Source organism: Brienomyrus brachyistius, chromosome 3, assembly GCF_023856365.1.
Source record: "Brienomyrus brachyistius isolate T26 chromosome 3, BBRACH_0.4, whole genome shotgun sequence".
Classification (NCBI taxonomy): domain Eukaryota; kingdom Metazoa; phylum Chordata; class Actinopteri; order Osteoglossiformes; family Mormyridae; genus Brienomyrus; species Brienomyrus brachyistius.
In genome coordinates, this window is record NC_064535.1 from 12,344,873 (window position 1) to 12,370,465 (window position 25,593).

Below are 25,593 nucleotides of genomic sequence, written 5' to 3' on the forward strand. Positions count from 1 at the left end.
GTGTCTTTGGCAGCAATCGCGCTGTAGCGGTTGGTCGGTAGTGTGACGTTTTGCCCCCCACAGGTGAGCACATGGCCCCTTGTGTCGTCCCGAAGGGGGGGGAGGGGGGGGGGCATGTGCCCTGGGGTCTGTTTAATTATTCCCTTAAATTCATTTAGATTATTACAGCCGATTACACCTCACTGAGCAGTGTAATTGATATTTGTTAATTTTTCCCTGGGAACATTCTGTAGAACATACAGTTAGCCGCTGAAGGTTAAAGACGGCCGCCTTGTTGTTTTTTCCCCTGGAAACACGAGCGCATCATTAGCTCCTCCAGTGAAGATGTGGCCATCTGGAAAAGGAGGCGCGTTGGTCTCATTCAGCCGTCAGGGCATGAAATTGGTGTTTCCACAACTGCTGTCTCCGCTTGCTGACAAACGGCACTGTAATTATAGGAACTCCCAATCGGATGAAAGCATTATTCATTTTGTGTTATTCTTTATCATATCACCCCCTGACAGCCTATCAGTTGTTTTGATAAATTGTCCCACTCGGAGTTGAGAGAAAAGGGAGCGATGATTATTATTGCTTATTTTTCACTGGGTTTTGTGGAAGTCGCCATCACGCACTGCGATTGTCCGCCGACACTTATGAAAGCCCTGTGGCTTATGGTTAAAGGGCAGCGCAGTTCCTCTGTCGAAATTCCCAGAACTCTGAGTCGTGTCAACCAAGCACCTGAGAACACATCTGTGCGGGGGGGGGGGCATCATTTCAAGTGGGGTGATAATTCACTGAAACAGGTATATAGTAGTGATGTATGACTACAGAACAATTGAGGCTTTTATTAATGAAGTCTCATCAGTTTGCATTAAATTGTTTGTAGGTATTCCCCCCTCCCCGGGTTTCATGGCCTATGGTGTCAGCCGTGATTATGAAGGGACAACAGAACATTACATTTGAGCACTTTACGTAATGACATTGCACACCTTACACACTTTTTGTGGTAACATTTCAGTTGAAATAGCATAAATAGTTTAGTACCACACTGTTATTTAATGTATTAATTAACATACTGATCCCATATGCATTAATGGTTCATGTATTCCATACAGTTACAATACTTCTTCATGATTTGTACTTGAGCAGGACCTGAGTTACTCAAGGAAAATGCTACATTTTTCGCTGTTGTGTATTGACAGTTTGTGCTATTTGCTAGATCTGGGAAGCTCAAGTGTATCTCTGCCAAACTGCAGGGTATTTATGATTTGAAGGGTGGTCTAATCATGCTATATCTGAACGGTAGCATTTCTGCTGAAGGTTACCCCTCATGTTCCTGGTGAGTATAAAAGCCTGGACGAGATGTGGTTACCTAAACAGAGGTGGAAAATTTAGGTCAAGAAAGTACAAATCTGGACCGAGATTTAGTTTCAACCAACCAACGGAGTTTAAGAGTCAAAGAGTAGTCAACTGTTTGGTTGAAACAAAATCTTGGTCCGGATTTGTACCTTTTGGACCTGAACTTTCTACCTCTGGTCCTAAAACCAGAGGGCTGTGTTAGAGCAGTATGTGTTTTTGAGCGCATGTTGGTCTGTTCCCAGTTGTCGGAAGTTCAGCGGTGCCTTTGACAGTTCATCGGTTTTCCATTTGAAAGGAAATTGGGAAATCAGTCTCATCTGTTACATGTTGCTTTTGTATGGTACAAGTCGATCGCAGATGTCCTCCGAAGCATTTTAGCCCAAACGTTAAAGGGTTTTATTTCAGAAAACAGCCTTCCATTTACATAATCATCTTTATCAGCATATTAGAAAGATGATTAACATCACTAATGATCGAGTTAAGTTCATTACACGTACACCAACTATGCACAGTGAAGTTGACATTATGTTGTGCTATCAACAAAGATAGTGTTTTCTTGGGAAGTAATTAAAATGTAAATTAGCATGATGTTAATTGCAGAGGGGCTGTTAAGAGTTATATATTTAATGTAGAGTGGCTATGGAACCAAAGGAGGTCTTATTAAATAAGAATTGTAATTAATGCTATATATTACTTATGTTTTTTTAATAAACAATTTGGATTATGAGCAGGCTGTTAAAATTAAGCACTTCCCTAACAACGCAATGTCTTGACCTGTCATTTTTCATGTAGAGGACAGAATGACCTTTCCCAGAATCCCCATCATTAAAATGACCTTTCCCAGAATCCCCTTCCCTTGGTTGTGCCTCTGAGACAATTTTCATAACCTTTAATATGCGAAATGTGTATGTTCTCACGACTTTCGGTTAATGCATTGCTTTTATTGAGGCTGGCTGAGTGAGTCTATAGATTCTGCAGGGACTCCCTGTATGTTTCAGAACAGTCGATGCTTGATAAGGTAGCGTACATGACACACAGATCCAGGCAGACCCAACTGTAGCCGGAGTCATAGGCACACTCACTCGGGCCTGTTACAATACCACACCCTCCTCAGTGTTTAATTTAGCCAGACACTCTGCGGGGGGCAGCGTTCTGTTAAACGGGGCCCTCTGAGATTGAGGGAATGGGCTTTCCAGGCTGCTCTTTATGGCGGCGTCCCGCGGAGCGGCTCACTGGCTGGCCAGGCCTGCCGCTGTGATTAGTGGCTTAATGACCTTGCAGGAGAGCACCATGTGAGTGTGCTGTTAGTGCGCGCCTGGGCCCCCTGCAGGCTAATGCCAGTCAGTGCAATATATCAGCAGGACATCGACACAGGGGGGCAGCCAGAAGCCACATCATGCTGTGCTCATATTATAGCTTAACTTAATTATATCACAGTGAAAACAATTGGATTTGGAGGCAGGTTTTATTGTGCGCTCTGTAGCCAGTAGGTTATTTTGCTATGCGCCGTAATTTAGCATCGATAAAACCAACGGCACAAACAGACCTAAGGAAATTCATACAGTTATTGGGTGCAGAGCTGCTTTGCAGCTAAAGTCAAGGCAGTGTTGTGAGCAGCCAGGGTCACATGAAGGGTCCCGCTCCCACATGCACGTCACCTTCTCTCTCTCTTTGGTCTTCCTAGGAGTACCTGCTCTATATAGAGAGTCAACAGAGCTCTGCTCAGGAGATGTTTGAGAACCTACGGAAGAACCATGCCCAGGTGCCTACCCCCTCACCACTGCCCCCTGCTGGCCACGTCGGAGCCAAGCTTAATGGGTTGGCACTCACACGGGTGCTTTGCATCTCCTGTCCTGCAGGCAATACGGTGTGAGGAGGCCCGTGTCAGTCGGCGCTGGGCCAGTTGGGAGGAAGATCTGCTCCGGGAGAGGGGCCTGTTCGGACCCGGGCCTGGGGTGATGGTGTCACGTGGCTGGGTGCAGGACGGCTCCGAGGGACCCAGCCGCACCAGGCCTAGGATTCGCAGGAAGGCCCTGCGCCGCTCTAAGAAGGTATTGTGTCTCCGTGGCGAAGTGGGCAGCTGGATGGCTGGCGATGGCGACCCTTCGCAAGCCTCTGCATGTGTGAACAGGGAGCTGCCGTGTCGTTCTCCAGTTTCCAGCATCTCGCCTGAGTCTGCAAGCGAAATGGGACCCTGTGGAGGAAGGCAAAGCACCCGAGAGCACAGAGGCAGAGCCAGGTGTGGCGGGCACAGACAGACAGACACACAGACTCAGAGACAGACACTGACACAGACACACACACATACACATGCATGAACTCACAGTTTGATCACATTATGATTTTATTCGTAACCACAAAAACCTGCAACAATTCAAGCTCTGGTTAAAAAAAATGTATTCCGGCATTGTTAGGAACAGTTCCTGCAGTGACGTACACACCTGATGTATGGCCATACACGTGGGGTGTCCCTTTCACTGCCAGATGAAACAGGAAAACACACAGTAATAGCCTCCTTTAACAGGCAGATGATGTAACAGCAAGAGTTTCCCTGTCAGGGCATCTCCACAAGGCCTGCTTTTTCAGGTTTTGCCATCATAGTGGGGTCAGAATTAAACACACACACAACCACACACACACATGCACACACAGTTTGCTCTCTTGCAGAGTGATTGTTTTGCATTTACAAAGCTTCATACACCCAGGAATTGCTTTTACATGCAAGTAAGTCCACTTGGGATGCAACAGTTTGTGGACCCCTGCTGTTTTGTTTATTGAGGAAAATCATATTTACATTTATTCAGTCTAGGAGTCCCATGTGGTGCTGTAGGTAAACTAAGGCTGCCCTGTGTGTGTGTGTGTGTGTGTGTGTGTGTGTGTGTGCGTGTGTATGTGTATGTGAGACACAGAACCCTTTGCCGTATGTGAGGCCACCCAGGAGGAGGAAGAGACCACCGGGGACTGCGAGCGGCTCACCTTCTTCCCCACCCTGAAGGAGCCGTTGTCGCCCATTGAGGAACCCTGGGAACCCTGCGCATCCACACAGCTGGTGCTGCAGGAGCTGGCTGAGGCTGAGCAGGTCAGACTCTGGAAGTGATGCAGAACCTGTCACCCAGTACACAAAGGGTCTCAACTAGGCTATAGGAGGGCTCCAGAGATGGCCGACCTTAAGAAACAGTCCAGAAAGGACATTTATCCCCGCGAGGGTCCCAAAACAGCAGGACAGATGTGGATGCGAGATGCACCGCAGTGGGAAATCGCCTTGGGAAACCCCTGTTTTCAAATTGTTCTCAGCTCACTAGGGGGCAGAATGCCCCCTTTATATTGGCCCGCACAGCCAGCAGCTGTCCAGTTTCACGCTAACGGGAGGCCCCCGCCTCTTCCCGGGACGGAGGGGCCTTCTCCACCTCAGCGTCGGGCTGCGTGCGCCTGACAGAAGTATTAATAAAAACGGCAGGGGGTGACATCAACTGTCTTGTATTCATTTAGAGGTTTTTAGTCCTGCTGCGACGCCTGTCAGATGAATCGTTCCTTTCATGCTCATTAATCTACAGGCACAGTTCACGCTGCCTTGCGTGCTTCGCCCCACGCCGGCAAATAATTAGAGGGCCGCAGAATGACAACTCACTCAAGTGTCCTTTTCATGCCGCTAATGAATGAGTGCTGGGGGGCGGGGGGGGGGGGGGGGCTGGATGTTGGCGGAAGAGGCCACCGCGATCCTCATGGCATGACGTTGGCGCCTTACTTATTAAGACCGCTCTGCACATCTAATGTGGCCGGCTATTTACAGAGGCAGGTCTCCAGGGTACAGTGGCTGTTCAGCTTGTGGCCCTTTGTTCACCTTTTATAGTCCAGGACATGGAAGGGTTTTGCCAGGTGCTGGCTGACCAGGGCGATTTTGTTTTTCTTAGCGTGCCCAGTGACCTCCATGTTGAAATGGCCCATAGACATTTCTAGACCCTGCTTTGAGGGGGGGGGGGGGGGGGGGGCTTCAACCATCCTATTTTTTTTTGTCTTGCTACATTAATATTTCAAAACTATTTAGTGATTTCTTCCCATATTTCTTGGGTGCTGAACCCCCCTCTAAGGGTTAAATCCCAGAAACGCCCCGCTTTGGCAACCAGAAGCACTGCTTCGTACAAATGAGCAGAAAAGGTTTTTTTTTTTTTTTTTTTAAATGCTTCCCATAATATTTGCAGATGAGAGTCTTACTGAGTGCTGATGCTGTGCCAGTGTGAATATGCTCCATCACCTCGCTCTGAGCTGGGTTACGCCACCGCCTCCTGCACCGGGGTGCCAGAGATATTGTCCCCAGTAAGATAATTAAAAAGAGAGTGAAGAGTGTAAAAGCATTAAAAGTGCGGGTTTAACAGCACGCCTGCTGGCGCGTGCCCGGCGTTCGGGCACTGGAGGGCTGGAGCACCAGGTGGGCTCTGGTCTGGGAGACACGCATTCAGCTCGCAGTGTTTCTCTGGCGTGTCATTGATTAATACATGCAATAACCACCCGGATCCCGTCACTGGGACCAGCGACGGGGGGCCCGAATTGATCAGTATTAATGGCGTTTAACTGGTGCCCCATATGGTTTGGAAGAGGGATCCCAGGGGGGTCGGGCCAAGGCTATAGCAGGGAGGGGGCCAGGTGCAGTCAGGCTCTGTGAAATGAACTGGAACAATAAAATTAGTCATGCAAATGAAAGTGTCACCAACGCCCATTCTTATTCCGGCACTGCGTTTTGTACTGCTCTGTCCGTGTGTGTGTGTGTGTGTGTCTGTGTGTCTGTGTGTGTGTGTGCATGTGTGAGCTTGTAATTATTACATTGTAGTGACCTGTAACTTTTCACCTTATGGGGACGTTTTTTAGTCCCCACAGGAATTACCTCAATTTTACAAAAATCTGTTAATGCAAACAAAAAACTAAAATAGCCAAACGTCTTGTATTTCGTGTGGTTACTTATGGTTATGGTTAGGGTTGGGTAGGGATTAAGGCCATCATTGTTGGATTAGGGTTTTTCCTGTAGAAATTAATGGAGAATCCCCATAAAGACAAGAAGACATGGACTGTGTGTGTGTGTATGTTTGTGTGTGCGTGTGTGTGTGTGCGTGTGCGTGTGCACCATGTGTTAGCAGTAATGGACCACTCAGAATAATCAATCATGGCGTACCTAGAGGTCTCCTGATACCTCCACTCTGAAAAAGGAGAAATCTCCCCTCAAAAGGAGCACTCTGTGATGACTGCCGCATATCATGACACAGACGAGCCGTTCCTCCAGATCGAGGAAGCTGAAGACTGGCCATTTCTGGCTTTCATTTAATTTTTGTATCTATTAATGTTTTATTGAATACAATGACAGCCCTGGCAGCCCTTCGCAGCCCTATGGCTGCTCTGCAGAGCTTGGCTGTATTCCACTCACCTGTTGATGAATTCTGCTAGATGTCTGTCTGTTGATGAGATGTTCGTCTGGTCTGTCAGGTGAGGAGCAAGCTGGGCGTGGTGATTGTCAATGGCCACATTCTCACAGAGGGGGTGCTGATGTTTGGCCTTGCCCACTTCTATATCTGCGACGGCTTCACACTGTCCTCCACTGGAGAAGTCTGCTGCACGTGCCACCATCCCAGCAGGTAGAGAACTACCATCACCTCACCAGACAGGGCAACCTGCCATCTCTCTTATCAACACCATCCTTAGCAGGCGGAGAGAAATTACCTCTCATTATATCACCAAGAGAACTACAGTAGGCAAGGCTGCAGTTTATGAAACACCGTAAATAATTCATCATCAGGGCAGTGTGAAGTTCAGCGGGTTAGGTCCCTTGTTCAGAAGGTTCACATCCCATGGCCAACAGTGTAAGGCTCTACACTGCAGCTGCACCATCGATGCTGCCTGACTCTGCTCTCCGTTTTGTACTTTGGACAAAATCTGCCACACATACATTTCTGATTGTTCCAGTGATTGTCCTTGTTCTTACTTTCTCCTTTCTATATTATTTGGTTGAGTTCCATAAAAGAACTCGGTCTCCATATCTGTACATAATCTGATGATGCCACAGTGCAATTAAAGTAGATATTTTTTATTGTAGCTAATTATTTCCAGCTTCTCACCCTGCGCACACATAAAAACTCGCCAGCGGAGTGCGTGGTGATAAATCCTGCTTTTCTCCTGCCTTCACTTCCAGCTTCAGGGATTCCTTCATTTGCGGCATGCTTAACAAGGACAAATCCGACAGCAGCCCCACGTGCAGGCGCCACCCTTATGAGGACATTAAGGAGGCGCATTTCATGCGCTTCCTGTTGCAGGTAGGACTTAATAAAGGGGGAGTCGACCGGAGCGATTGGGATCCTGCCTTGAGGCACGAGTGCTTGGTTCAAAATGACTGAACACACGTTAATATTTCCTCCATTTGCGCATTTACCAAGTTTCTGTCTTCATAACAAGACAACGACCGTGGTGCCCAAATGTAATGTGTGATTTAATTGTTGTGAATTGTTGTTTCTCCCTTTGTTCGTGGAGCCATTTCATCTGCAGAGCTGAAAAACAGCCTGCTCACTGTGAGCCATGGGCACTGGTGCTGTCTGGTGTGTTGCTCAATCTTGCACCTTTTCGTAGGATAACGCCCTGGAAATCTTCATGCGCAATGGTCAGTCTGCTTTCCTAGTGTTCCAGAACAAGGACCACGGCCTGGCCTTTAAGAAGTAAGTGGGGAAACGTACACCTGCATCTTCTGTGGTGTCCCTGTACACACATCCCCTCGTGGTGTCCCCGAGCCGACCCCTCCCGGTGATGTGACACTCACCCTCTCCCCAGGTTCTGCTCTGCCGTGCCCTTGCTGAAGGGGAGAGGGATTGCGGAAGCCATCACCAACATCAGGTGAGACCTGGCACATAGGTCTGTGTTACTGGCAGCCATGGGAAATGGCATGTGACATGTGGCCAACAGACATGTGAAAAGGGACGGTCCAACGAGTCACTCCTTTCACTCTCACTCCTGGCTTTGTCACTTTTCTCTGTCACTCCTGGCTTTGTCACTCTGTTGTGTCACACTTTTCTCTGTCACTCCTGGCTTTCTCACTCTTTTCTCTATCACTCCTGGCTTTGTCACTTTTCTCTGTCACTCCTGGCTTTGTCACTCTTTTCACTCTCACTCCTGGCTTTGTCACTCTTTTCTCTGTCACTCCTGGCTTTGTCACTCCTTTCACTCTCACTCCTGGCTTTGTCACTCTGTTGTGTCACTCCTGATGGGCAGCATGTGGCTCAGTGGGCTCAGTGTCTGTGATCGGAAGGTCTCAGCACCTCTGTGGGTCCTTGCGAGTCCCTTACTCCCGTACCCCCCCCAGCTCCCTTGGGTGGGTGTGCTTCATAGCCAGCTCACTCTCACCTACAGAGAACAAGTTGGGGGAGGCATAAAGAGAATTTCCCCATGAGGATTGATAAAATATCAATTATCATTATTATTTCTCTGTCACTCCTGTTTCTGTCACTTACGGTGAACTAACCATCACAGCCCTGCAATGAGAGCCGCCGTTCAGTTGATTCGTCCGGCCTTTGTAACCCTGTGCTGTTCCTTGACCCTGCATCGTCCTCATAACCTCATTCCTGCCCCGTGTCATTTATGAGACGTACGGTGGTGATGTCAGGCAGGAGGCGCTGTGGCTGACTTCCACAGTCCATTGCAGAGACGCACACAGTAACTGCCTCTGTACTGTAAAATACATGCCACTGTCCGGTCACTGGGGCCATCCGTCACACGGCCTTATTGAGCGGCGCGCTGTCAGTTTGCACGAAAATGCACCGTAATGGGATCTGCGAGCGGCCCCAGGCCAGTAGCATGGTGCTTTACTGCTCCATGTCTGTTCGTGCTTTTTTGCACACATTTTATTGGTGTAGCTACTTCAGGAAGATGCCAGTTTGCTTTGTGAGTGTGTGCTTTTAAATATGACACAGAAACAAACATGTGTTGACGTTTTAATTAGTGTTTTATGACAGCATTGCATTATGCTCAGTTTAGGGAAACTCTGCTACTTTTTCTGTACTCTTTAGCCTGTCCTTTTCTAATGACCAAAGACCATGTCAAACCTCCGACACAAAAACAGAAATCAGGATGCCGAAGCCATATTAAATACGTCCCATTACACAGATGTAACACTCAACCGTGTCCAGATGGCCCTTAGCCAGAGCTGCTCTCCCAAAGCAGCCACGCTCACCTCCACAGGACCTGGCTTTCCTGGGCTGTGGAGTTTGGCACGACGAGCCCAGAGAAGGCGGTCCTCCTGCAAGGGACCTGGGCCTGCTTGCTGATCTTCTGCCTGTCCTCCCTACACTTACCCAGGCAGAGTTTGCACAGGCTATCCTCCCTCACCAGGTAGAGGTGCTCCACGCTGTCAGTGGGCCCCTCCCGCCGGGCCTCGGTGCTCGCGGCTAAGGGGTTGCGCAGGGTGTTGAGTTTGCGGAGGCTGGGGAGACCGCGGATGGCACTCGGCACCGACGTGAGCAGGTTGTCAAAGAGGCCGAGCTCCTGGAGGTCTCGCAGTGCCCCGATGCAGGCCGGCAGGGTTTCCAGCCGGTTCATGCCCAGGTTGAGGCTGCGCAGGGAGGACAGGCGGCCCAGCTGGGAGGGAATGCCAGTGGCGGTCAGCCGGTTGTTGCACAGGTTGAGGTGCCGCAGGGTCTGCAGCCGGCCCAGGGCCTCAGGCAGCTGCTCGATGCGGTTGCTGTGCAGGTCCAAATATCGCAGGTTGAGGAAGCGGTCGATGTAGTCAGGGATGGTCCTCAGTACATTCCTGCTCAGGTCCAGCTCGTCGACGTCGGCCATCTTCAGCAGGCACTTGGGGAAGGCGTCAATCTTCATGTTGCTGAGGTCTAGCCTGCGTTTGCCGTCCGCCGTCAGCCTCAGCTGGTTCTTGGCCATCTTGAGCGTGATCTTCTTCCCCTTCGACGCCGCCTTCTTCTTCCCTTTGGCCATGGAGCTGGGGAGAGAGAGACGGCCGTTCAGTCACTGACACCCATTCCCACCTTGAGGAGGAGGGTGGGGGCGCGGAAAGCAGGAATGATGCGAGCGAGAAAGATCAACGTCGCGTACACCTAGAAGGAGAAGGAGGGAGAAGCGTACTGTCTGCATTCCTGCTCGCTCACCCCCACTCAGCCCGGAGGGATGTCTTTAGATAATGCTCTCCCTAATTAAGGTTAATACGCAGGAACTGTGGGAAGAAGGAGATGAGTGTAATTTGGGGGAACAAGCGGCTCTGACGGATGGGCGCGGACGACACGCGCGGCCGCCTATCGATCCGTTAGTCCGCGGCCGTGATAGATGACGGTTCGGGGAGTGAAGCAGCTTCCTGCACTGTGCTCCTCCTCACTTAAAGCGGGAGTCATTGTTATGAGGCCTCGCGGCCCTTTTGGCGCTCATTAATCATATTCAGGAGCGGGAGACGAGCGGCGAGAGCGTTTGCTTGGCCGCACCCCCCACCCCCCCCACACATACACGCACGCCCCATGCGCCGCTTCATTTATGCTTCTTAAAAAACAATTTCAGAACCGGGGCCCTGTCTACAAATTGGGTTTTCCGCCGTTCACCTGAAATATTATGCGCGAGTAGTGCAGCAGCGGTAACATTACCGCGGAGGAGCATTAAGCTGCTAGCTAAACAAACGCATAAAAAAACTGCTCATCCTGTGGGAAGTCAGTGATTTTCTAGATGAAATACACCATGTCATTTAAACATTTGATGTGCTGTTTGGAACAAAAACTGTGAGGGTTTGGCTATATTGACATGACTGATTAATTAAAAAAAAAACTGAAATTATTGAGTAAAGGTGATTTTAAAAAAAAAAAAGTTTAGTTCATTTTTTAAAGACGTGTTATTGTGTTGATTGTCCAGAGCCCACAGAGCTTTGTTCCTGTCAAAACAAAGCAGCCCTTCAGTGCAAGAGAAGCCAGTCTGAGTACAGCCACTTGCTTGTTAATTATCACTGAAAACACAGCCTGATAGCACAGACTACTTTGACTTCTCTCCAAGGCAGGGGATGGAGCGGCGTGGGATGCACACATTCTGCATTCTGTATTATTAGTGACGGTGTGCTAATACTCACCCGCTGTGATTTTCCTTCCCCGATGTGCCTCTGAGGAGGAGATGTTTTCAGAGCCCTTCCGACTCCTTGAATTCAATTGGGTCTTCAGATTAAAAAAAGGGAAAAGTAGCTGTTTGTTAAAAATGGAGGCTGAAAATTCACGTTGCTGCTCTCCCACATGTGGGAGCATGCAAAGTGGACTTTGTTGTTTGACTTTGTTACTAGGCAACAGAAATCTGGTGCCTGTTGTCTGTTACTATGCCAATGACCCACACAAGGAGGATGGCCTTTTGTTCTGTGCTGAGTCCCTCATAGCCACTCACTGAACCCCCAGGCAGACCCACCAAGACTGATCATTTAGCCTGAATTGTAAAGTAGCGCAGAGTTTTGCATACTCTTCAGACCCCTATACAGTCCAAAAAATAAGCTGACATATAGCCAGTGCTGGGCGCTGACTGACTGTGGCAAAATGCCTTTTTACATCCATCCATCCATGCTTGCTTGCCGCTTATTCTCATGGGGGCCCTAGACCCTAAATGGATTAGAGCAAACACAACCCCAGTGATACTGATTCATGTTTCATTGTTGTCAGTTAAAAACATGCTGATTAAAATGTGCAAATTACCTGTATGTGATGAATCCTCAGATTTCAATAGGGCGACTGACTTTATTAGTATCTTTGTCATCGTGAGACGAAGGGATAGTGAATTTTCCACAGATATAAGCTGTTGTATACGACATGCTTTCTGCAGTATTTAGATGCGTCCTGTAGATTCTGTAACACTGTGAGATGGTCTTTCAGAGATGGTCTGCAGAGGGCGCTATACACTGTATTATCACGCGCTTATTTTCTTTAGTGGTGAGTAATAAGTGAAGCTGAGGTTTTTCTGCATACTGCTGCTTAGGGTCTTCCGGCTTTAAAATCCTCTTTTACGCTGTAACACTGCAGTCCTCTGCCATCATGGAGGCACTGAAAGCTCTTATTGTGTCAGTCACAATTACGGATTCAAAGTACAGCTCTGAAACGGTGAACCACAAAGATATGTGACTGTAGCTAACTCTGAGTTGCAGATGGGAGCAGCTGAGATATAACATAATTTAAATAAAATACGTTTTTTATGGTTCAGAAGTGAATATTTGAAAATGTAGTAGGTGATACTTTTTCAGCACACTGTTAAATCCTTGTGAGTCTAGTGAGATCATTGTGAATGCATATTGTCTTGGATGTGTAGTGCAGAATGCCACTAAGATATCCTGCATGTATTGTTTTTAGGAAGGCTTCTGGTGGAGATAAGAATGCACTTCATAGATGGCAGGTACAGTACCGAGTCACAGTAGGGTTAAACCTCTGAGCAATTGTTCAGTAAAACTAAAGGTGATGTTGAAAAAACAAACAGTGGTTGCCATTGATTATAAAACATATAATGTCACACTGTGATTATCTGCATTCAGTTAAAAACAGCTTCTGTTCAGCTCAAACAGCAAGCTTCCTGGTTATCTGGACTGTCCGCTGAACTTGTTAACTGGTGCACACTTTAGTTAATAGTGTAGTGTTAAAAGTACAGCCATTGAATTGTCAGCTCGGAGAAGTAGATATCTCATATGTGTTGTCTTCAACTCCTGTGCGGAGTTCGTCCTTCATCAGCTGACTGTTATTTGGTGCATTTTTTTACATTCCATTGTCCTATAAGAGGCTGAGCTGGATGATTCTGCTGAGTACACATGTACCCCTTACAGAAAGGAGAGATGACTAACTTCGAGTACCTCATGCACCTGAACACCCTGGCGGGACGCACCTATAATGACCTCATGCAGTACCCCGTGTTTCCTTGGATCCTGGCAGACTACGACTCGGAGGCGAGGCGTCATGTGGATTTGCGTCCTCTATCTGTTGAGCTCTCTAGCTAAAAATTGCCTTTAAAACTGCCTCCCCCCACCCCTATCCTGTTTTTGCAGACACTGGATCTGTCCTCGCCCAGTACCTTCCGAGACCTGTCCAAACCAATGGGGGCCCAGACTGACAAAAGGAGAGAGAGGTTCATCCAGAGGTACAACGAGGTGGAGAACAATGACGGTGAGCGTACTGGTCTCCCTCTTCAGGCCATGGGCCAGACCACAGGCCACTCCTACCTAGATTCTGTCCATTTGCTGGCAGGAGCATGCCTACCCCTATTTATATCCCACTCATTTACTGGCAGGCATGTTGCAAGCTGCCATTTAGACCACGCCCATTTGCTGGCGGGAGCATACCGAGCTGCCATTTATAGACTCCGCCCATTTGCTGGCGGGAGCATACCGAGCTGCCATTTATAGACTCCGCCCATTTGCTGGCGGGAGCATACCAAGCTGCCATTTATAGACTCCGCCCATTTGCTGGCGGGAGCATACCAAGCTGCCATAGAGACCCCGCCCATTTGCTGGCGGGAACATACCAAGCTGCCATTTATAGACCACGCCCATTTGCTGGCGGGAGCATACCAAGCAGCCATTTATAGACTCCGCCCATTTGCTGGCGGGAGCATACCAAGCTGCCATAGAGACCCCACCCTTTTGCTGGCAGGAGCATACCAAGCGGCCACTTGCTGACCTCTAATGCCTACCATGCCTCACAGGTGACCTCTCAGCGCAGTGCCACTACTGCACACACTATTCATCCGCCATCATTGTCGCTTCCTTCCTGGTGCGGATGGAGCCCTTCTCTCAGACCTTCCTGAGCCTGCAGGTAAAGCCTCACCAGTGCCCCCTAGCGTCGGAGTGCTCACTTTGAGCCACAGAGGTGTCACCTCAGCTGTGCATGTCTGCTTCCCACAAATATGGGAAATTCGCCATCTGTGTGTCAGCCTGAGGCTTGAGGACGCCTCAGAGGAGTGTCGATATGCCCTGGTGCACAAGAACTGCCTGACTGCTTACAGTCCATTGCCTTCTTCGCAAACTTTTACTTTTCAGAAAAGCATTATTTCAATATGTATGCAAATAAATATCTTAGCAGCAAAAAAATGCAAAAATTTGGTTTTGTCTTTTAAAAACATCAGATTTATACATTGCGATCCAATTGATTAAAATAAAATGCCATGCATATTTAATACAGAGATATAAAACAATAAAGATATTAGTTGCACTGCAATGTGTTGTGCTGCAGTGAAATCACATTTTTCTGTGCTGTAATATCTATAACTCAATTTGTTGTACTAACAGCATTTACTGTGTATACATTATTTTCATTCAATATTGGTAATCTTTTTATTGCAAATTATGGGCTTTCTCGGGAGGTTTCTATCAGGACTATTAAAAACTGCAAAAAAGTGAAACGCTTCAGTCGCCATCAGACAAATCAAGCCATTTGTAATTTAACAGGTTTAATACGCTTAGGAATTATATATCTGGCCCTAATTTATCGATGATGCCACTTCCAGGGACACATCATGTGTGTATCCGTTCAGCAGGCAAAAACTGAATTTTATTTTTTCTTTTCCTTCTGCCCTTAAAATGTTTGTATATTTTGATTTTGCCTTTAATTTAGTGAATCTGATCCAGTTAGTGTCTCACCTGCTCAATTCCTCTCAGGACAGTGTGAATGGAATCTCTCCTAAGCAAAACTTGACACCCCCAGCACTAAGTATGCACCTCCACCATCACTTCTATGAGGCACTGACACCCCCAGCACAGAGTATGCACCTCCACCTCTGCTTATCTGAGGCACTGACACCCTCAGCACTGAGTATGCACCTCCACCTTTCCTCCTCTGAGGCACTGACACCCTCAGCACTGAGTATGCACCTCCACCTCTCCTCCTCTAATGCACTGACACCCTCAACACTGAGTATGCACCTCCACCTCTGCTCTTCTGAGGCACTGATACCCCCACACTGAGTATCCCCCTCCACCTCTCCTCCTCTGAGGCACTGATACCCCCACATTGAGTATGCACCTCCACCTCTCCTCCTCTGAGGCACTGATACCCCGACACTGAGTATGCCCCTCCACCTCTCCTCCTCTGAGGCACTGACACCCTCAGCACTGAGTATGCACCTCCACCTCTCCTCCTCTGAGGCACTGACACCCTCAGCACTGAGTATGCACCTCCACCTCTCCTCCTCTGAGGCACTGATACCCCCACACTGAGTATGCACCTCCACCTCTCCTCCTCTGAGGCACTGATACCCCGACACTGAGTATGCCCCTCCACCTCTCCTCCTCTGAGGCACTGACACCCTCAGCACTGAGTATGCAGCTCCACCTCTCCTCCTCTGAGGCACTGACACCCTCAGCACTGAGTATGCACCTCCACCTCTCCTCCTCTGAGGCACTGACACCCTCAGCACTGAGTATGCCCCTCCACCTCTGCTCCTCTGAAGCACTGACACCCTCAGCACTGAGTATGCACCTCCACCTCTGCTCATCTGAGTCACTGATACCCGCACACTGAGTATGCCCCTCCACCTCTGCTCCTCTGAGGCACTGATACCCCCACACTGAGTATGCACCTCCACCTCTGCTTCTTTGAGGCACTGACACCCCCAGAACTGAGTATGCACCTCCATGTCTGCTCCTCTGAGGCACTGATACCCCACACTGAGTATGCACCTCCACCTCTGCTTCTTTGAGGCACTGACACCCCCAGAACTGAGTATGCATCTCCACCTCTGCTCCTCTGAGGCACTGACACCCCCAGAACTGAGTATGCACCTCCACCTCTGCTCCTCTCAGGCACTGACCTCTACTCTCCCACAGGGAGGTTCCTTTGATGTGGCAGACCGCATGTTCCACTGTGTAAAGAAGGACTGGGAATCAGCCTCTAGAGACAACATGAGTGACGTCAGAGAGCTCATCCCAGAGTTTTACTACCTGCCAGACTTTCTGGTCAATTCCAACAATTTTGAGCTGGGTGGGTAACAGTGGACAGCATGTTGTCATAGTCGTCATCATGGTGATCCTAACATGGGTTTTAACTTTGCTGTGTTGTGAAGGCTGTACACAGGATGGGACCACCGTGGGTGATGTGGTGCTTCCTCCATGGGCTAAGGGCGACCCCCAGGAGTTCATCCGAATGCACAGAGAGGTGAGTGCGGCCTTTTCCATCTTCAGCCACCAGCACGTGGCCCCGCAAGACGTCAACCAGGGCAGTCAAAGACTGACGGATCGTTCCGGCAAGGTTTTTGAGAGTTAAATAAATTTGCTCTTTGTGTCGCTGACATTATGTAGTGGTTTTGTTCATCACGAATAGCTGATTACTCTGCTTAGCACCATTGTCATTACGCGATAACTGGCCGATTCAGCAGGAGTACAATCCCGGAGCCTGGCGTAACTGCATTAGAGCTCGCTGCCTCTTTATGGGGATGAATGTGTTCTTTCTCCCTACTGTATGCCTGCAGCTCTCTGCAGCCTCTGCTTCATCAGCTCGCAGCACTGTCTGTAATCGCCTCCCATTTGTGGGAAGTGACCTCTTTTGTTTTTCTCTTTTTTATTTATATGCAGATGAAATGAAGAGACTGTGGAGAACTTTCACACTGAATTGTGTGCCCCCCCCCCCCCCCCCCCCCCGCACTTTTTAGCTCAATACAAAAAACACCAACTCCAGATTAAGTTTCCTTTCAGCAGCTGGGATGCTGAAGTGACTGTTATCCGGTTACCTTTTCCATACCTTTTCCAGCACTTTTCCATAGCTCTGATTTTTGTGTGTTTAATGATCCCATAATATAAAATACCAAAAACCTAACAAACATTTACTAAAATGAGATTCTGATATCATGGAGGGTATCCCCACAACTGGCGTGCAGAGACTTACAGTACAGAGGTGCAGGGCAATACTAACTAATAGTATACAATACTATTCTAAAAAATTTACTAAAGTCTATATTGAAGCCAATTCTTGGACTACATAATTATTCCCATTTTTGTTCAATCTGGTCATTGTAGTAGTTAGTCGTTTGAATGAATATTAAAATAATGAGCTAATGCAAAAATTATTATAGTAAACTGTTCATTTTTATTTTTTGAGGCATCACAAGGTAACTTTTTTTGAAAACCTTAAAGCTTGCCTTTAACTAGCATAGCAAAAGAAAATGACCAACTGTAAGTCACACTTGATGCAGAACAACGCCGCATTCATAAATAAGAAGATTAATACACAAACTGTTGGTAAGATGGTGCATGTTTTCCCCCAACAATGCAGAAACATCCTGAGGCTACTTGGAGTTACAAAAATTGGAGTTACATAGGTCTGCATGTGTAAGTGTGGCCTGCAAATGGTTGGCGTCTCATCTGCCTTGTCCCTGTAGCCTCCAGTATCTAACCTGCACAATCCGCTCAAATTGAGCCAGACTGAGTGGCAATCATCCCAATCTAGCAACACTAAACTCATGAAACATCTCATTGGTTTAGCTGTGTGCATTGTCCTGTCCTTTCTTTTACAAAGATGGTGGAAGGAAAAGTTAAAATGCGAAATTAAAAAGTAAAAGCAGCACAGTTCAGCAGTAAAATATGAATATATTTAACAAATTATTATATTACCCCTGTGCTGTGCACGCAATGGTTCCCAGGATGTCAGCTTTCCTGGCTCATAATTTGTCCTCACACAAATAGCAGTCCAAACCAGGAGAGCAGCTGGCCAAGTTGTCTGCCAGTGCTGTGGGTCGTGTGGGTGTTGGGGTCTGGTGGTCTTCAGCCTTTAAATTCAATCAGCAATAGCTGGGTTACTTGGTGCGGTGATACTTCTGCAGACTCACATTCGGTACTGACTCACTGATGCCCCCTACAGGCTCTAGAGTGTGACTACGTGAGCGCCCACCTCCACCTGTGGATAGACCTGATCTTCGGCTACAAGCAGCAGGGCTCGGCCGCGGTGGACGCCGTCAATACCTTCCACCCATACTTTTATGCCGACAAGCTGGACTTGGGCAACATGAAAGATCCGTTGAAGAAGAGCACCGTCCTGGGCTTTGTTAGTAATTTTGGGCAGATTCCGAAGCAGGTATGATGCAGTTAACAACACATTCTGAAAATCGTACATTTGTATGAAGTGCATTGCTAGGCCACGTTCTGAATACCATAGTAAGTGTGAGCTCTGGTCTCAGCTCTTCTCCAAGCCCCATCCTCCCAGGAGCGGACACAAGAGCTCAGTGGCCAAGGAGATCACCATTACCGTGCCATTTTTCTACCGGCTGAACAAACTGAAGCCGTCCATCCAGCCTTTGAAAGGTACCCTGCTGAGAGCCCGCTCGCAGCCACTCTCCGGAACTCTCTGGAAGCTCCTTTCAGTGGTGTGTGGGCTGGCCCACAGGGGCCGGTGTTTAATCATCCTTTGTCACCTTATTATTTTATCCTGGTGTTCAGCTGCTGTGCGTGAGGCCGCCCGGCTCTGTGGGGAGCACTAGGCCGGAAGGAGAAGATGCTGGGTAGTGTTTTTGCGAGGCGGCTTTCACGGGCGGGGAGGAAGCAGTCTTCTCCATTAGTGGGGCCAGGCGTGATGATTCCGCGAGTGAGCCTTATTTAATCACCGGAAAGTCCCAAACGGCCCTCTCCGCCAAATTAGATGACTTTCTCTCAGCCATGCGGGCTCCTGCATATTGTGACCCAGTTTGTCATTTGATCAATAAATAAATAGAGATAAATTGTTAGGTGAGTATTAGGGTCAGCGCAGAAGAATTCCCCCACATGGTGTCTGCAGGATTGCTACAGTGAGCTTCTCTGTAGTTCAGCACATAAGCTCAGTTATGATTCCCGTGACGCTCTATTGTTCTCACAGTATAAATCAGCAGTGTTGGATTCAGTCCCTGGAAGTACATATATAAGGGTCACGGTAGTCTTTTGAACACAGAACAACCTCTCTGCTGCTGTGTATATGACTGTGCTTCTTGTGCATGAACCCAGAACTGACCCGGGGACCTGTGGGCTGCATCATCTGTGGCGAGAAGGAGTTACTCGCCGTGGAGAAGAACCGGCTTCTTATACCTCCACTGTGGAGCATCTTCTTTGCCTGGGGTTTCCCAGACAACTCCTGTGCTTTCGGGACCTATGGGTCAGAGAAGGTACTGCGGCAGCTTGTTTCTCAGAGATCAGTGGGGCAGCTCAGTCGAGATGCTTGAGGATGTTAAGACCCCCCCCCCCCCCTTATTTCTGGCCACAGCACATCACTATCTGTGAGAGCCTGACCGAGTGGGGCGAGTGCCTGTGTGCAGTCTGTCCAAGCCCAGGCACCCTGATCACGGCGGGGACCAGCACCGTGCTGTGTGTATGGGATGTCTCCTTCAGCAAGGACAAGCTCCAGCACATGGGCCTCAAGCAGGTGGGGGCCACCTGAGCGGCAAGCATAGGCAGAGGAGTCAGGCTGTCGGGAAGAGCAAAGCGGGATGTGAAGTGTCTGAGGGGTCTCCTTTCAGGTGCTGTACGGACACACGGATGCTGTCACCTGCCTGGCTGCCTCCGAGGCTTACAACGTCATCGTCAGCGGCTCGCGGGACCGCAGCTGTATCCTGTGGGACTTGGAGGAGCTGAGCTACATCACTCAGCTGCCGGGGCACAGAGGGAGCCTGACCGCTCTAGCCATCAATGACCTCACAGTGAGCCGCAGTGCCGGCGCATGTCGGGACGGTGCTGAATGCACACCACATTCCCTGCGGCGTTAATCTGGCCAGCAGGGAGAAGAAGGTCAAAGACATACCCCAGTCCGCCATTACCCAGCGTTTTATGTTTGACAGCAGGGAGCAAAAACGTAATGATCAGTTTCAGCTGCACGTGTTTTTGTAATTAATACAGGGCCAGCCCTGAATGTTCTGGTGCCTGGGGTGAGATTCTGCTGACTACCCCCCCCACCCCCCACAGCAGAAAACAAATTCTGTCAATTCATTTATGTTAAAAACATTTCAGTAGCACAGGATGTCTGGCTGCTAACTAGCTAGTTTCCGTCTGTCGCAGAAGCACTTAAATATTAAAACTAGTGTAAATAACTGTAATGTTACAGAATGCAATCAGAGGTATTTCTTCTGATTATTTTCAGTCACTCTTTTGCGCCTCCTAATTAATTGGCACCCTAGGCGATCGCATTTGTTGCCTATGGGCTGGACCGGCCCTGAATGAATACGTTTATACATTTAGAGTGTATTGAAGATTTTTGAAAGTTTTTTTTAAATGCGTGTTTTAAATCACAACCACTATATGTTTTCTATTAAAAGGTTTGTATTTGAGTCGCTCCTTGGGGGTGCTTGATGGGTTGGGTGTCGCTGTTGTGGATGGTCATTTCACAACAGACTTGGTGCTTTTGCCAGGGGGAGATTGCGTCCTGCACCGGGTCCCACCTCTACCTGTGGACCATGAAAGGGCAGCGGCTATCCTGGATCGACATGGGCTGTGGCTCAGACAGGACTATCCTGTGCTGCTGCTTCACGCAGAAGCACGAGTGGGACCCTCGCAACGTGCTGGTGACAGGCTGCAGCGACGGCATCGTTCGGGTGAGAGGAGGAGGATTCGCATTCTCTGAATGTGTTACACGTGGCAGGCCTTTGTCTCCCCTTCAAGTAGCTGCTCTTTTCATCACTGTTCAGCTTCACTAGTGCATAAATAACAGCAGATGTTAGGTTTAGCCGACACAGGTGAACTTATTAAACCACATCAGCTTCAAAATGAGGCACGTCTGGCTGGCTGTGTCTGTTCCTAAATGTGTGACCCAGCCTCAGAACGTCTGCGGGTCCTTCAGCAAGGCTCTTAACTCCCAGCTCCCTGGGCCTGCCAATAGGTAGCTGCCCTTCACAAAGAACAATCCCCATGGGGATCAATAAAGTGTCAATTATTATATCTGTGTTCGCTTTTCCTCCCCTCTTCCATATCTCAGGTGTGGAAGACTGAATATTCCAGGATGTGGGTACCAGAAAACCAGGGGGCGGGGTCACCCCCCGAGCCTAGAGCTGCGCAGGAAGCTGGTAACACCGTCATCCTTCAGACTTTGTTACTCCATCCTGACCTACAGAATGCTGCACCTGTGATCAGAAGGTTGCGGATTCAAATCCTAGGGTCAGCGGAGTGGTTACACCATTGCCCCCTTGATCAAGGCCCCTAATCCCCAATTGCCCCAGGGAATATCTGACTCTGCCTTCTCAAATGTACGTCACTTTGGATGAAAGCATCTGCTAAATAAATAACATGCAGCTGTAAAAGTATGTCCTCTTGCCTTACAGGCTCATTTAGGCAGTAGTGAGAGAACCTCTTTAATTGGCTCTGTGAAGAGATGCTTTACAAAGGTTTTCTTTGCTCATCGTGGTTTTTAGGTTTGTGATTTGATATAAGCTGCTAAATATTTTTAAGTTATGCATGTAATATGAGAAACACCACAGAAAATGCCGTCTTCAGCAATACTCCTTATAAATCAAGTTACACCTACACCGAAGTTTAGCAGCCTGTGAAGTCAAAGAAGTCTCACTGCACGAGGCCAGGACAGAAGTTCATAATGTACGTGTCAGTTGCACAGGGCATTAGGGTTTGCAGCAAGGAATTATGGGGAAAGTTATTAAACATACAGCCAGTAAACACTGATGAGCAATTCTGCTGAACTAGGCATGCAATTTAGAAAGCAATAATACCCAAATCCAATTTAGCACACATTGGTTACAGCCCAGCGTCAGCGCATATAACTATCACAATGTAGAAATTAAATTGGGACAACCCCTCTTATAACGGTGAAGGCTTATATTAGATATATTTTTCTCAATTTATCAACATGCTGACCATAAATAAAAACAGCTTCTAATTTTTGCTGTTCTCCAGGTAAAGCCTGGGAGAGACACCTGGTCCTTTTTCAGGAGCTAAATCGGAGTCAGACAGTCTCACGCCAGCGTTACAGAAACAACCCGGCAGTTACGGCCCTGGCAGTCTCACGGTACAGTATTTATTCACTGATCTCAGAACAAGCCACTCTTTTACCTGGCCCTCTCTCAGTACAGTATTCAGTCTACTCACTGATCTCAGAACAGGCCACTCACAGCGGGGGCGGCATGGTGGTGCAGTGGTTAGCACTGTTGCCTCACACCTCTGGGACCCGGGTTCGAGTCTCCGCCTGGGTCACATGTGTGTGGAGTTTGCATGTTCTCCCCATGTCATCGTGGGGTTTCCTCTGGGTACTCCGGTTTCCCCCCACAGTCCAAAAACATGCTGAGGCTAATTGGAGTTGCTAAATTGTCCGTAGGTGTGCATGTGTGAGTGTATGGTGTGTGAGTGTGCCCTGCGATGGGCTGGCCCCCCATCCTGGGTTGTTCCCTGCCTCGTGCCCATTGCTTCCGGGATGGGCTCCGGACCCCCCGCGACCCAGTAGGATAAGCGGTTTGGAAAATGGATGGATGGATGGATTTATATAAAGCAGAAAAACAGTCTCTTCTGTATATATATATATTATTTTTCTGCTGTGTTCCTTTGAGATGGCATTAGTTTCTTCCTGTTTATACAGCCTTTTGACCTCAGGATTTTCCTGCTGTCATCTGTATTTACAAGATTATGTACAATGTAAAAATTGTCTGCAGTTTGCACAGACTTCATCAGATTTCTGCACCTTACATATAAGATGTCCAGTGCACAGTAACTACTGTCATGAAGCTGTCTTCTGCTCGTGGGTCATTCTCACAAACTCACATAACATATTAACATATTAATTTTCTCTCATTTTTAAATTTGTTTGAAGACCGACTCAAATTATACAACTTCATTGTCTAAACTGTCGATTTTGCCTGTGGGGTAGTTAATCTGTTTTATTATATTACCATTTATTTTTGTAATAAATAAAAGTATTTCATCAAATCCAGGGCAAGAGTTATTGAGATGGGAAAAAAAATGATAAAACTATCAAAAAATTGAGCAATACATATTATCATACAAAATGATTCTTTATTGTGCATGCAATAAAGTTTAAAGATTTGAAAACATTTTTATCAAGTTTTGCATTATTTCATCTGAAAACCTATTTTGGGGAAATGGTAAAAACTCATTACATCAGAGCAACAAATGACATAATTTTTATATACCTACAAAGTTAAGGTGTCAATCGCTCTCCACAAAAAATTGAAGCACTGTACTTAATTGTAACTTTTTTATTTTTTGAAAATATTCTCAAGCTTGTCAAGATGACCCTTGTATATTTGTCTTTTTTGTACAGAAACACTATGTTAAACTTTCAGAGCTGTGATAGATGTGGCCCTCAATTTTGATTTGTTCACTTTTTTTTCAGGACCTACAACTCTTTGCTGGTGGGGGACGTCTGGGGCCGGGTGTTCAGCTGGTCTTATGAGGCTTAAACAAGGGCAGCCCTGTTCCCACCACGCTCACCGGACAGACTGTGCACTTCCTGAGGAGTCCACTAGGGGTGCCATGTTCTGGGAATTATGTGCAGTCTTTCTCCCAGCTCATTTCTCCCAGCTCATGAACCAGGTCAACAGCAGAGATGCTCAAAACTGCACCACTGGCCTGCTGTACTGTGCTGTTTGGTTTGATGGACGTGCCCTTTATTAACCCAGAAACTGATCGTCATTGCAACCGAGCTGACTATCTATTCGTCACTAGGAGATAACGCATGGCTGATGTTTACTGCTTGGGTTTCAGCTGGTTAACAGGAACAAGCGTTTCAAGATGGCACCAATAAGAAAGCGAAGTCTCGACTGTTGTCTGGGCAGCTTTAGTGTGCATCGGACTTTTTGCCTGATGAATCTTGAAGTACAGTGTTTTACCAGACATTCACCAGTGTTGGCTCATGTATGTGAATAATAAAGTTAATGTTGTTCCTTTATGAAACAGAAATGTAGCTCTTTCTTGTACTTCATATTGAGACTTCATATCCAAAATAACTTTTGTAAACATGGACTCAGAACTGGGAAAGTTGGAGAGAGATTTATAATTGGAAAATCTGGGTTCATGTCACCTTTATAACTTTCCATTATTCTGTGTATCTCTGGCTGCTTCACGTTTGGTGTCTTCTAGGCTGCCTCTCAAACTGCCTCTATCAGGCTGCTTCTCTCCGGCTGCCTCTATCAGGCCATATCTCTCCGGCTGCCTCTATCAGACTGTTTCTCTCAGAGCCTCTAAAACTACCTCTATCAGGCTATATCTCTCCGGCTGCCTCTATCAGGCTGCTTCTCTCAAGCTGCCTCTATCAGACCATCTCTTACAGGCTGCCTCTATCAGACTGTTTCTCTCAGAGCCTTTCAGACTTCCTCTATCAGGCCATATCTCCCAAGCTGCCTCTATCAGACCATCTCTTACAGGCTGCCTCTATCAGGCCATATCTCTCAGGCTGCCTCTATCAGGCCATATCTCTCAAGCTGCCTCTATCAGACCATCTCTTACAGGCTGCCTCTATCAGACTGTTTCTCTCAGAGCCTTTCAGACTTCCTCTATCAGGCCATATCTCCCAAGCTGCCTCTATCAGACCATCTCTTACAGGCTGCCTCTATCAGGCCATATCTCTCAGGCTGCCTCTATCAGGCTGCTTCTCTCAAGCTGCCTCTATCAGACCATCTCTTACAGGCTGCCTCTATCAGACTGTTTCTCTCAGAGCCTTTCAGACTTCCTCTATCAGGCCATATCTCTCCGGCTGCCTCCACAACTTTTTTCCACTACAGTCCTAATGGGCAGAGAACCTGAAGGTGCACCAGGCAGTTTCCTCTTTGTTATCAAACCACACTGTAGTGCATAATTAAAATCACAGCATTATATCTTCTGGAAACAAAAAAACTGGAGGTGGACAGGAATAAGCGCAGAGTAAGATTTCCGTCATTACAGGAACAAAAGTGCGAGGTGGATGATGAAATGGAATGTTCTGCTGAGGTTCTGGGGTGCGTTGGGAGGAGCTGTAAGCCAGGCTCTGCTTTGTGTGGTGCCGTCATCACCTCTAAACAGTAAGTAAACATGCCAAGATCCCAGTAGTGCAATCTGGCTGGAGCAGCTGAAGGAGTTCAGCTGACTCACATGATTTTGGTGTGGCCTTGTGCTGTTATCTGCTTTGATGGGTTATTTAAATGCAGTGTTTATATTCACTAGTTTAAAGGATAAATCCCTTTGATCCTTCTTAGAAACTACCAGATCTGTGTCATAATTAGTAGTATGCATTTATTGTACCACAAGAAAAGCTCTACACAGAATGTTCATTTTGCTCTGAGTATTCATTTCCTCGTGTCAGAAGTAATTAAATAGCATATAAACGGTTTCAAATGTAGATGGCT

General features: G+C 47.7%; 2 protein-coding genes and 1 long non-coding RNA gene across 6 annotated transcripts in view; 1 reads left to right on the top strand and 2 right to left on the bottom strand.

Annotated features, from left to right (window-relative positions):
* wdfy4 (WDFY family member 4) overlaps positions 1-24,172 on the top strand; it is a 45,286-nt gene extending 21,114 nt beyond the window's left edge. For 3 of the 4 annotated variants that reach the window (XM_049007440.1, XM_049007441.1, XM_049007442.1), the window contains exons 40-62: positions 3,023-3,100; positions 3,198-3,389; positions 3,493-3,577; positions 4,248-4,417; positions 6,811-6,959; positions 7,514-7,634; positions 7,945-8,030; positions 8,143-8,205; positions 12,675-12,717; positions 13,139-13,258; positions 13,358-13,475; positions 14,014-14,123; positions 16,133-16,286; positions 16,369-16,460; positions 18,159-18,371; positions 18,475-18,598; positions 19,271-19,428; positions 19,527-19,685; positions 19,780-19,959; positions 20,665-20,847; positions 21,228-21,315; positions 22,157-22,268; positions 23,607-24,172. In XM_049007440.1, coding sequence (XP_048863397.1) covers positions 3,023-3,100; positions 3,198-3,389; positions 3,493-3,577; positions 4,248-4,417; positions 6,811-6,959; positions 7,514-7,634; positions 7,945-8,030; positions 8,143-8,205; positions 12,675-12,717; positions 13,139-13,258; positions 13,358-13,475; positions 14,014-14,123; positions 16,133-16,286; positions 16,369-16,460; positions 18,159-18,371; positions 18,475-18,598; positions 19,271-19,428; positions 19,527-19,685; positions 19,780-19,959; positions 20,665-20,847; positions 21,228-21,315; positions 22,157-22,268; positions 23,607-23,673 — 2,865 coding nt within the window. In that variant the 3' untranslated portion in view covers positions 23,674-24,172. Of the gene's footprint in view, positions 1-3,022; positions 3,101-3,197; positions 3,390-3,492; positions 3,578-4,247; positions 4,418-6,810; positions 6,960-7,513; positions 7,635-7,944; positions 8,031-8,142; positions 8,206-12,674; positions 12,718-13,138; positions 13,259-13,357; positions 13,476-14,013; positions 14,124-16,132; positions 16,287-16,368; positions 16,461-18,158; positions 18,372-18,474; positions 18,599-19,270; positions 19,429-19,526; positions 19,686-19,779; positions 19,960-20,664; positions 20,848-21,227; positions 21,842-22,156; positions 22,270-23,606 lie in introns of those variants that run through there. The other variant, XR_007396844.1, reaches the window with a different exon arrangement.
* lrrc18a (leucine rich repeat containing 18a) lies at positions 9,288-11,596 on the bottom strand. Its single transcript, XM_049007444.1, has 2 exons — positions 11,423-11,596; positions 9,288-10,300 (listed from the first exon to the last, which is right to left on the bottom strand). The coding sequence occupies exon 2, from the start codon at positions 10,294-10,296 to the stop codon at positions 9,535-9,537; it is 762 nt and encodes a 253-aa protein (XP_048863401.1). The 5' UTR covers positions 10,297-10,300; positions 11,423-11,596; the 3' UTR covers positions 9,288-9,534.
* On the bottom strand, positions 15,265-16,214 carry LOC125738487 (uncharacterized). Its single transcript, XR_007396845.1, has 3 exons — positions 16,088-16,214; positions 15,741-15,785; positions 15,265-15,689 (listed from the first exon to the last, which is right to left on the bottom strand). It is a non-coding gene; the product is annotated as an uncharacterized LOC125738487 (long non-coding RNA).
* Positions 24,173-25,593: the final 1,421 nt, after the last annotated feature.